This window comes from Thamnophis sirtalis, unplaced genomic scaffold (assembly GCF_051295495.1).
Source record: "Thamnophis sirtalis isolate CommonGarterSnake01/CBP01778 unplaced genomic scaffold, rThaSir2_p1.2 scaffold_1, whole genome shotgun sequence".
Taxonomy (NCBI): domain Eukaryota; kingdom Metazoa; phylum Chordata; class Lepidosauria; order Squamata; family Natricidae; genus Thamnophis; species Thamnophis sirtalis.
In genome coordinates, this window is record NW_028261381.1 from 67,341,857 (window position 1) to 67,354,471 (window position 12,615).

A 12,615-nucleotide genomic window follows, 5' to 3' on the forward strand; every position below is an offset into this window, starting at 1 on the left:
CTTTGTTAAAGCATAATAGCAACATTAGGGTCTCCAGGATGATAAACTTCACTCTCCCCACCCCCCAATGAGACTTATCCCTCCTTGGGTTAACTTCCTCTGGTGAAGCAGCCAGTCAGCCAAGAGGGATGGCTGACATTGACAATCCCTTTCCTCTATCTCAGCCCTGCCCAAGTGTGTGTGGGGGCTTCTTGAGATGAGGGTCTCACTTGGCCTCATTTTTCTGACAGTGCGATGCTGGCAGAACAACTGTCTCTGCTAGCTTAGCAAATATTCAGGGGGCAGACAGGCTTCATAGAACAGCTTGCACCGTTCACCACCACAAACTAGCATTGCCAGGACTGCTTTTCTCCTGGCCAGGGTTTCTTCCTGATGACATTTCACGAACGTGGCTTTCTTTCTGTTCAGCTGACAGCAAACGATTTTATTACGGCCCCACTCTCCCACAGACAAAGTGTATTTATTTATTAAACAAATTTATATAGCCATCTATCTCACAGTGACTCTGGGCAGCATACAATACTAAAAACCCAGTTTTAAAACCACAATTTAAAACAACAATCTCCCCACCCTCATCGCAATCTGGCAATTAATAAGTGCATTAATTGCCAAACTGGCAGTGATCCTGTATGTTGAGATGATGATGACGACGCACATTTATTTAACACAGTGGTTCCCAAACCTTTTCAGTCCACCGCCCCCTTGGTGCTACAAATTGATCCTCAGTGTCCCCCACCCAGTGGTGGAATTCAATTTTTTTTACTACCCCAGTTCTGTGGGTGTGGCTTGGTGGGCGTGGCTGGGGGGTGACATGTGACTGGGCAGTTTGAACAATGGAAGGAAGATAGTAACAGTAAAATTTAAAACTGTAACAATTAATTGCACATTTATTTAAAATCCAATTTAAAAACCTTTTAAATTAATGTTAATTCAACTAAATTGTTGAACATGATCCAGTGATACCAGGTTTTCATTCTTTAAATGAAGTTGTAATTTTTTTCTAATGTTTCTGAATAAATGTAATGACAAGCTTACAGACAAATATGGTCTGTCTCTGGTACTGATATCTAAAATGCACTAGGTGTTTTAATGTCCTGTGACAATTCCTTTAAGTCCCCAGAAAAATCCTGACAATATGTTTTACTTGCTATATACTATATATAACACACTTGCCAGGATTAATTTAACCAGTTTGCTCAGTAATCTCAAACTTCTAAAACAGTGATCCATAAATTAACCAGACAAAGCAAATTCACTTAAAATGATAGAGTAACTATTCTGTGGCCTGTTTTATCCCAGTATAGCCAGGCTATGCTTAAAACAATACAGAATAAAATGTACATGTTTATATATTTACGACATAAAAGAAATGAAACTAAAATGAAAGTCTTTGGAAATAAGAAGCCCAGAGAAAAAGACTGATCAAAATCCCAGATATCTAGACACAGAAAGGTGCATTTATGCACCTAGGGTCCTGGACCACATAGCATACTATTGTCTATTCTAATGAAACAAGTACCAGATTTCATATCTCCAAGTAGCATGCATTTGCATCTTTGCAAATTGAATACTATCTTTAAGGAACTCATCATTAAAATTGCTGAACGGTGGTAATCTGATACCTTCTGATGCATAAGCATTCATAAGCGATACAGCCAACTGTGTATGTTGGCAAAATGTAGTTCAAAATTCAAATGTTTGAAATGTGAGATATCACCCAAAACACCTTGTTATAATTGAACCGGGTTTTTTTTTTAATGAAACTAGAGAGCAGCATACAAAAATATGCACATCTCACCCTCCCTTTCTTCACATTCATCTCTGACACTGTCCCTACTAGAGTCAGCAGTGGATGGGTTTGACTAAGTAGTCTTACAGTTACAAATCTACATGAAAAACAAACAGAGGAAAACAAATGTATTTAAAACTGAGGGCAATTTTCCTTGCTACAGAAAATTGACATCAACAGCTATAATGTTCACGATGTTCCATCAGTCCAACACCCCATGTTTACCCCATAGTTTTTCATTACAGCAGAGAATAGGATCCAGCGGCTTTGCATCCTAGAAACAGAAGCTACAGGCTGTAGAATTTCAGGCTTCTGTCCATGCCTGTGGAAGCGAGGAACTTAGCATGGTGCCCAAAGGCTACTCCTGTTGTCAGCCCACTGTGCTCTGTAGAAAAAAAGGAAAAAAAGTCAGACAAGATATTTTTCACTCTATGATTATCACTTCAAAGAAACAGAAGGCAGCAGAAATAATGAATGAAACTACTGATTCTAGCGCAATACAAATGACAATATTGTACAGTACCTGTGGAGAATGATACAAAGGCCAACAATCTCATACCTGTGAAATGAAGAACTTCTGTCCATTGTTTACAGATGAACACCTGGACATCAGTACCACCCAGGGCCAGATAGGTACCACTCTGATCAAAGATGAGAGACTTCACCTAAAGAGGAAAGGCACAGAAAATAGGTTTCTAGAAGCAAAGCATGATCTATTCATATGATCTAAGATTCTTCTACTTTGATTAAATCTATCCAGCCAATTCAAACAAGTAAAGAGAACATGCCATAAATCGCCACTTTAGGGGGAAAGGGATCATTGAAATAACAGTCTCTGCTATGATTCCTATATTCTGAACAAGTTTGCATTCCCAATGTCAGGAATGGTGCACCTTCCCTATTAATGTTCAGGAAATACTGCTCTTCTGTAGTCTTCCTGGAATGTTAGTCTATGTCATAATTGAACCTAGCAGTGATTCTATGGGAACTACTGACTATTTGTTATAGTTTGGATTGTTTTTGTATTGTGCTATAATGTAAGCCACCTGTATTGTGAGGGTGCGCACATTTCAAAAGAAACCAATCTCTCATATAGCATAGAGACAACAGGTTTTGTTCCATTTCAAGGAGGAGATTCTAAAGTTTTAAAAGCAGCAAGATGAAATCTGTCGGAAGAGATTTCAGTGGCTATATTAAAACAAAGAAGAATAAAAAATACAGAACTGACAAACAAAATGTAACTAGGCAAACCTCAAAGTTATTATCCAGCTGCAGCGTCTTGAAATTCTTCAGCTTGCGGAGATCCCAAAGTTTGACTGAGGAATCATCAGCAGCAGTGGCCAAGTAATAGCCATTCTCGGAGAAGGCAATGCTAGTAATGGGACCAGAGTGTCCAGGGAAGTTAGCGACGTTAGTCCGTTCCTGAGGAAGGCAAGTAATTAGTGGATATTAGAGTGTTGTTATACCCTCCAAACAAATGCAACTCCTGTCTCTTCTCTGCCTTCACCATGAACAGAGATGTGACCGTTCATTCTACATTCCATATAATATTTTACATTCCATATTATATTCCATATAATATTTTGTTCTACATAACATTGACAGCAATATCTAGGATAGATATTTCAGATAGATCAGATCTCAAGACTAAAAAACTGTTTGAAAGAGAATGAAATGAACCTTTAGAGTTCGTAACAGTAACAGCTATTTTTTTTACTTTAAAAAGATATTCCACCTGTCAAAGCAAATGTTTCCCATAACACTTTAGTTTACATAACCATTTAGATACCTTAAAAAGCCAATAAAAATATAAACATAATTGTTGCACATCTCTTTCGATTCAAAACAATGATGATTATACTTCAGGAAAGTAGGAGTTATTTGAAATGTTCCCCATCTTTATCTACATCTTTAGGAGAGGAGGAACACTTGACATAGAACTCCTAAGTCTTTCCCTCTAACTAAGAAGTCAAGGAGAGTTCCATGCTCTTTAACATTAGCATAAGAACTTTCTAAATAATGGTGTTTAATATCAACTAAACTAACCTACTAAATAAATTATTAATGGTCTAGCTCTAGTTAAGATACTGATGTACTAAATATTCAATTTCTAATTCAAAACCTCTAAAAGGATAAGAATACTTTAGACTATGCATGGTCAATGTCAGCAAATCCTTAATAATCAGGCTTGCAAAGTAAAACTTTCAAGCACTGTCATATAAGAAGCCAATTCTTACCTTTAAATCCCAGATTTTAATCTGGGAGTCCATTGTTCCTGTCCCAAAAATAAGCCCATCAGGATGGAACTGAGCACAGGTGAGAGCTGCAGGAAAGAATATTGGATCACTGAATAAATGAGGGAGCTCCAACTAGCTTCTTCCCTCCCACATGTCCAACACATTGAGACCACACTCGTTCAAGCATGTCTCACAGAATACACAATTTGGATTCTAAATGCAAGATCCATACCACAGCCAGAAGTTTCGTCTGTCACCTTGGTGAGAACACGGCCAGTCTGGATGTCAGAGAAAGCCCAATACTATAAAAAGCAAAGGTCAAGGCTGTACATAAGTAATTGTTTCCAGAAGACTTTATTATTATGTTGAATTTTTTTTTTTTTTAATCTAGGCTAAAAGATATTCTGCATTCATTCTCACCTGATCATCAGAAGAGCTGAGAAGATAATCTCCAGTTGCATGAAGACTCAGCCCTGTGACAGCACTTTCATGGGCTCGTACAACCTGCACACAGGAAGCGCCAGAGACAGACCAAATCCGGATAGTAGCATCTGGAGATGCTGAAAACACCAGTTCCTGGAGGGCAAAGAGAAGTCCATCTCCTTAAATACCAATTATGGAAGACTACTTGTAAACCTGGTAAACCTAATTCTTTCAATCACCTAAGAGATTCTTTCACAGAAAAAAACTGCAGAAAATCCAGAATTCTTACCTGGGATGGATGGAAGACTACGCTGGTGACCTTCTTTGTGTGACCTTTCAGGGTGGCCAGGATCTGTTCTGAGCTCTTGTCAAAGACAACAACATTTTTATCAGCCCCACCTGCAAACAAGATAAATACCAGAAACCAGAGCAGCTCAGCAACAGAATTTATTTATAGAAAGCATTCTTCAGTGGTTGACTTAAAATACATAAAAGTGGCATAATATTGCGGTAACATTACTACTGGTGCTTCATGGAAACAGATGTCATCAACACGAAAATGAGTTGTAAACTCCTATCCTTTCAAATATAAACATGGAGCAAAAAACAGCTTGGGGGAGGTGCGGGGGAGAGAAAGCAGAAGTCTTAACATACCTGTGAGGATCTTGTTGGTATCAGAAGGACACAGGTCAAGAGCAAGGATGCCAGGGATGCTGGCACTGTGCAATCCCTTTTTAAAAACACAAAGTATCACAATTAGCATTCCAAATCTTCTCATTTTATTCACTGACCAGAGAACAAGATAAGAGGAGGTTTTTACAAAAGTTGGGTTTCTCTGTATGTGTGCGTGTGAGAGATATTTGTGTTTAGTCCATATTTTTGTTTGCTGATGCTCCTAAAAACTAAGCAGTTTTTATCCTGGCAAGATGTAGTAGATTTGCAACATTAGCAGAAAAAGCAAAAAGGAAATCCAGCATCAATAAAGCAAAACAATTACCCATAATTGTTACATAATGAAACAGAGGAACAAAGATTAAAATTACAATCAAAACTCTAGTAACTGGATTTTGGTAGTAAAGACCAAGATATACTGCTAAGTTGATGCAGAGCTAGCATGTGGATACAAGAAATTCTGTATTTTTAAAGAGTATATACACTCAGACATTCTAGAGTACAATAATGTCTAAAATGTAAAGAACTATCATTAATTTAAATGTTGTTCCATCAGGGTGAAAGGAGGAAATTCACCAGCATTGTTAAAGAAATTTAAGAATATTCAGGACTCTTAGCATAACCTTCTCAATTGATCATATATTTACCACATGTGAAGCCACCTGCCGGTATCTATTAAGTTCTTCTGGTTTCACCAGTTCCTCTGGCACAGTCTTCCCTCTCTGCAAAAGAAGAAAACAAAATCCATCTACTGAGAACACAAATTACCTTACAGAATTTATATGCACATCCCAGAAACACCTCAGATTCCACAGCCTAGTTTAGTAAAAAGGGGCACTTGCCTTTTTGCGCTCTGTGGTCAGCACTGTGGCTTTGTCTTGAAGCTGCAAGACAGAAAAACATTATAAAAATTAGAAAACATATGCTGTGATAGTGCCTAAAATTAGATGTTTTGCAAAGTTCCATACTCAACATGATTTTGCGCATTCCTACTACAGAAATGTCACAATGATTTCTATATTTAACAGCTCAGGCCAATGTATTATAACTGTTTATCTGTAGTTCTGATTCTTACTTTCTGGATAATTTCTGGCGTCATTCCTGCCAACTCTCCTAGATCCATTGGTTCACCAGCACCCTGGAAAAAAGAGCAAATACAGCATTTTAGTTCAGCGAAAGAAGGCACAGCATGAAGAGAATTACGAAAATATGTGGAACGTACCATAGGATTTGGTTGTGAAGAGGGTATAGCTTGGGGAACAATAAGGCCAGCCTGGGGTTTCAGAGTTGCCAAAGCTGTGAAGAATGAGATGATTTGGCAGGTTTAACACAGTTGGCATAATGGGGACTCTCCTTGCATCCCATTAAAAGAATAGAAATACATATTCTATACCTTCTCTTGCAGCAGTCACCTCTTTGGTGAGACGAGCAATGACACGGCAGGCAGCATCATGTTGGTAGAGTGCATGAGAAAGTTCCTGGCGTGTAGTCTGAAGTTGCTGCCGCAAAGTGAAACTGTGTAGCATGACAGCATCCTGAAGGAAGTAATTCAGTACATTAATATTGTATGTAACAATATCTGGATGTGCTGGCTTAGTAACTGTGAACACACAGCATGACAGCATAAGCAGCCCATTAATTTCTTCCTTGGTTTTCCCACTCTTATGAATAGGAAAAATAAAGTGAAAATGGATAGTTTTCATGAAATCTGAAACCAGCCTAATGATTTTTATGACTCCCTTGTTGAACGACCACAAAATCTGATAGTTGGTGTTACATGAGTGGCAGAAATCACTTGCTTACAATAAAATAATAATTCTGGATTATTGTAGTAATACATATATACCCATTCATCTTGTAGTGCCTTCAGGATAGCTGGAATACTGGTAGCAGAAGGAGGCTTAGGCCGAATTGGATGGGCAACTGTGAATGAAATATATACAAGCATTAATTCTAGAGAACCCCAATATTTACTCTCACAAGCCTTTAAACCGTGGCTATGACAGTTGCAGAAGCTGCAGAATGGACACATGTTTTATAAAAATCTGATCAGACGTTAATATAAGTATAGTTGGAGACAGATGTTCAAGCAGATCAGTTTGAAAGAGCAACATGGAAACAATGGACAAAGTACAAAGTAAAAAAATGCAAGCATAAACATAGGTGGGATTTCTGATTAGGGAGAAGTACCAGATATACATTTTAGTCAAGAGTTGCTTTGGTTAGGGAGATGGGCATCTTATAATTTAATAAATAAGATTTATACAAGTAGCACTTTTTTGAAATATTAATTGTTCTAAATGGATCTGTTGAACAACCCTCCCTATAAACCTGACCATGATATTTTGGAATTGCTTTACCTCTTACTATAAACTAACAAATATTTTCAAGACTTCCATACAAGGTTGTAAGAGATCAGTCAGATTAGGTATTCTGGATTCAATAAACTAATTCTCCTGATCTTCCTTACCTTTGATATCTAGCAGCTGTTCCTCAGACAGTGGCTGGTTGTTCACTGGATCAGTCCCATTCTCTGCAATATACTTTTCAATCAGTCTTCGCTCATAAACATGGTTTGAGACTGGAGACAGACAGGGATGCTCCGGTACCTCATTAGAAACTGCATGAAAAAAGGTGGAGGTTAGGAAAAAATGCTGTATTTAGTAATTTACAAACCACAGGACCAACTTTTCATAGGCATGTCTTCTATCAACAGTGTTAATATGTATCTTTCTATTCTTTTTGAAAATATGAATACTTAACAAATTGTGCTATGGGATCCTTGGTGCTTCAGGCCAAGTCTCAGCACTGCTGCCAACTATCCCTATTCGGGGGGCGGGCTCGATGATTGGCAAGACAGATACATAATTGTTTGTCTTTTGTTCATTGGGAGTGGGGATACATAGCAGAGTTAAGTTAGGCATTTTTTGAATTTTTGACACACCAAGCCCAAACAGCTCACCATCACTGTATTAAGATAAAATAAAATTCACATAAAAAGTTGCACTTAAAGACTTTTAAACTCATTAAAAACTTATTGTGCATACCAGTATGCTACCAGTAAATAACATTTATTGTGGCCATAAAACACTAGTAGAAAATAGAGGTATAATTTAAAAGTTTGAAGTAAGACAACAGTTTAATTGTTAAGTTGATAGGTACTACATAAAAAATATTAAAACTTAATTTTATTAGTTTATTGAAACTTGTTTTTCTAGCCAGAGTTAAAAATGCTTGTTGCCATTGTAATTTTAGAATTTTCCTCCGAGAGCAAAATTTTAACATATTCAAATATATATATCCATGCTCTCAATTTGAAAATATGTTATATATCCTGTCAAAAATTATTGCAAAAATCAGTGCAGTAAAATATGATCCAGTTTCAAGGGCAGTGCATTTACAGGGACAACTTTTGAGTGATGGGAATCTTGACTAGTAAAATTGCTGGAATCAGGGAATTAGACATTTAGAAATCTTCCTAATGTGGGTGGGTGCATCTTAGTTGAAATTACCAAGTAATTTTCAAAGCATTCCTTTGAGCACATTATATTAACAGGGGGATATAACTAAAATATGTTACTATTGGCAAACAGGACACTCTGAAAAATAGCACAGTTTGTATATTTCTGGATACCACTAAAGTGTAGACATCTACATTGAAGTCTAAATCTGGAATTACATGGAAACTGCTGACCGAATCTTCAAGACAGATTAAATGTCTAATGCTCAAACAGTATTTTGACTGATTGGGAATATCTTTGTTTTGTGTTAAGCCTCAATGAATAGCAAGATTCTTTGAATTTCATTGGAAAGAAGAGACAGGATTTAGTATCATTGCTAATTATTGCTAATACATGTTGCCCAAATTCCAGATGCCAGTAATTTGATACATATGTTAAATAGCATGGAGAACACGAGGGGGTACTGAAGAAAGCCATAAAGTCATGCTAAAGCCACCAAACAGGAGTCAAAATGCAGGAAAGATCATCAAACACTGACCAACTTCCACCCATCTCTTTTGACAGATACTAGTACTGAAAGTCATCTAGAAAACAGATGTATGAGTCCACTACTCCCAATCTCAACATACAGAATGAAGGTAACTAAAATAAATCCCTTAATTAGCCATAATAGAGCTAGATAATTTATATATTCCAAAAATGTATGTAGGCATTTCTCCCTATGTGGAAAGCCAGAGATTAAATGGAAGACATGAAGCTTTAAACAAGATTAGTGATTGGGAATAAAACATTATTCCTATTAGAAATACATCTTTACAAATCAGTCTCAAAGGCATTTCTTAATGCCTTAAGATGCAAATGCAATGTATGCCCACATCACTGAATGTGTAATTTATATAATCGAAACGTAGTCAAACAATTGAGAATATGACTGGAAAATATATATACAAACTTTCCCTTTAACAAGCTAAAGGAATAAAAATAAAATACAATAAGATGTGAGATATGAGAGAAGCAGATTCACTGAAGAAAAATAAAATGAAAGGTTAGAGATGTGGGATACCTACAATAACAGATAGCAGATATTTCTGAAAAAATTACTGCTTCCAGCAGACTCCACTATTTATGAAAAAGTGTGATCAATTAAAAATAAAATCTCCCTAAGATGTACCATTGAGAGGTGTAAGCTTTATCTTCCTCTAGTAACTGTTCAGAGAGCAGGTACCAAACTGTGAAGAAGGGTTTCTTCTCCTCCTCACATTTATTAAATGGACTACTGAATGCATTGTTTGGTGTCCTGCCTTCTGGAGAGGGGGGGGGAAGGGCTTGCTTTCTCCTGTGACGGTCTCTCGGCTCCTGCCTGTCTATCTGTAGTCTACAATAGCGACCATCATCCTCTCCCACTGACTGTAAACACTACAACCCCTCAGACATCTAAATATTGGAAATTGCCAGTTAACCGCCAAACGGTTGGGGCTGATGAAAGGGGAGCCCCTCTCGCGCGTGCGCCTCCTCCCTCCGCGCGAGGCCGCAGCTGTGCGGGAAGAACGAGAGCCGAGGAGAAAGCGGGTCACTCACTGGAGCATATGAGGGACATGGCGCGCAGGATAATCCCCCTATGGCTATTGTAATGGTCTAATGATCCCTCGGGGTTTTAATCCTTGTGGCGGCTTCGGGGACACGAAGGCCGAGGAGGAGGAAGAAGACTCGGCTTTCGGTAATCCGGTTCAGCTTTTTTTAAACGCCACCACGCCACAGGCCACGAATCGCGCGCGAACCTCCAGCAAGAGGCCGGAAGCGGAACCTCTCCACTCGCTCACGCCCCGTTAGAGCCACAACCCCCTCCGCGTGACCTCACCGTCCGGCGAACACAATCCACTTCCGCATCCGGGGGACGGGGTGGTCGTGGAAACTACCATTCCCGTCATGCACTTGCTGGGCATAACGCAGGTCTCGAAATGTAGTTGAGAAGTACGTTTATTCAGCGATAGTTGCCAAGTTCTAGGAACAGGAAATAATGGAGAATACAAAAAACAAAGGGCACCTCTGTAATGTATCAAGTCAGCCTTGGAAAAACAGCAGTAACCGAATTACTTTTTGTATGAAATTTAGATGACTTGGCCCCTGGAAACTACCTGGAGAAGACCTTGCAGTTTTCTTGGGAAAACGTCTTCTATATTCAAAGGGATTCTAAACAGCTTCTTCAGTTTAGTGTATTATAATTAGTAATGGATGGAAAGAAAATATAAAGAGATTTGTTTCCTTGCAGGAAAAGGAGTTACAAATTCCTACAAGTTTCAAATAGTAATATAAGCTATTTTTCCAAATGTCAAGTCCAAATTGGACTTTGGAAGGGATTGTATTCTCATCACCTGTCTCCTTGTTGTATTGTGTTGTGAATCTATCAACAATTGCGATAAGGCAAGGATTAAGAGATCAATTAAGGCTGTCTATAATGCAGTTACTGCTACTTCTGTTGGGCTGGATTCCCTAAATATAGCTCTGAATATAGAAGCTACCATACACTTCCATGAAATTGAACTTTTAGCATTTGTGAAAGAGTGTACAAAGTGGTAACTGGGCCCGCTAAAACATGAATGAGGGGAAACCATTCCATTTTGTTGCCTTAAGCAGTTTGCAGAGGCAGCAAAACAAAGATGTTCCTCCCTGGGCTTTGTGGCATAGAGTTTATAGAGTTTATTGGGATTTATAGGCCGCCCTTTTCCCTGAGGGGACTCAGGGCGGCTTACAACCACAAGGGAGGGGGGTGCAGTGTCAAAACAACACAGAATGTGAACAAAGAAAAAATAGTAAAAACACAACTTTCGTTCAGCAATCAAACACTCGGGCGGGTAAATTGGGAACCTATCCCCAGGCCTGCTGGGAGAGCCAGATCTTGAGGGCTGCGCGGAAGGTCTGGATAGTGGTGAGGGTACGGATCTCAACGGGGAGATCGTTCCACAGGGTCGGAGCTGCAACAGAAAAGGCTCTCCTCCGTGTGGTCGCCAGTCGGCATTGACTGGCAGATGGGATTCGGAGGAGGCCCAGTCTGTGCGATCTAATTGGTCGATTTAGGGAGGTGATCGGCAGAAGGCGGTCTCTCAAGTACCCAGATCCACTACCATGGAGTGCTTTAAAGATGGTCATCAGTACCCTGAAACGCACCCGGAGACCAACAGGTAGCCAGTGCAGCTCGCGGAGGACGGGTGTAACGTGGGCGAACCGCGGTGCGCCCACTATCACTCGCGCGGCTGCATTCTGGACTAGCTGTAGCCGCCGGATGCACTTCAAGGGCAACCCCATGTAGAGCCCATTGCAGTATTCCAGCCTAGAGATCACAAGGGCTCGAGTGACTGTTGTGAGAGCCTCCCGGTCTAGGTAGGGCCGCAACTGGCGGACCAGGCGAACCTGGGCAAATGCCCCCCTGGTCACAGCTGACAGCTGGTGGTCAAAAGTCAGCTGTGGGTCCAGGAGGACTCCTAAGTTGCGGACCCTATCTGAGGGGTATAAAATTTGACCCCCCAGCCTAAATGTTAGGCCATTTTGGTGCACCCACAAAGGTTTGCGGGCATACTTAAAATGACATTGCTTCTGTTCTTGCAGTCAGTCATCAGGGTGAATGACCATAGGGGCATTGCAGCAACCATAACTTTGAAATGGGTTTATAAGTAGCTGGGAGTGGGTGGGGGGCAGAGGTCTGTTGTAACTTTGAACAGCCATTAAGTGACCAGTCATATATAAAGGAAAAGTGGTAGTGATCAGTTTAGGCAAAAATTTAATATTGCAATCCTTCCTTTGCTTACTTGAAAGACAGTCCCACAAAATTTGAAAGGGGAACTAAAGTGAGAATAGGACTGTGCCCCCTGACACTGTTACACTGACATGCTTAACCTCTTCTGTTTACTTGAATATAAGAGGCAACCACACTATCAACTTGTGAAAATTGTGGAAACCTTTTTTTTTTTGTCTTCCAGTTCAGAACTGAAAATATGATATAGGTAAAAGTGAAACCCTTGTAGTTCCATGTTTTTAA

The 12,615-nt window shown here is 39.5% G+C and overlaps 1 protein-coding gene across 2 annotated transcripts; it reads right to left on the bottom strand.

Annotated features, from left to right (window-relative positions):
* Positions 1-1,251: 1,251 nt before the first annotated feature.
* Positions 1,252-10,411, bottom strand: PRPF19 (pre-mRNA processing factor 19). Of its 2 annotated transcripts, none has more exons than XM_087714873.1 (16): positions 10,161-10,411; positions 7,592-7,741; positions 6,968-7,044; positions 6,515-6,656; positions 6,344-6,417; positions 6,197-6,259; positions 5,964-6,005; positions 5,769-5,843; positions 5,104-5,179; positions 4,739-4,848; positions 4,447-4,602; positions 4,259-4,328; positions 4,027-4,112; positions 3,041-3,211; positions 2,349-2,454; positions 1,252-2,174 (listed from the first exon to the last, which is right to left on the bottom strand). In XM_087714873.1, exons 1-16 carry the CDS (start codon positions 10,177-10,179, stop codon positions 2,077-2,079), a joined length of 1,515 nt encoding a protein of 504 aa, XP_087570999.1. In that variant the 5' UTR covers positions 10,180-10,411; the 3' UTR covers positions 1,252-2,076. The 2 variants fall into 2 exon arrangements, with proteins under 2 accessions (XP_087570999.1, XP_087571006.1); XM_087714880.1 differs by lacking the exon at positions 10,161-10,411 and adding an exon at positions 9,650-9,862.
* Between the last annotated feature and the right edge of the window lie 2,204 nt (positions 10,412-12,615).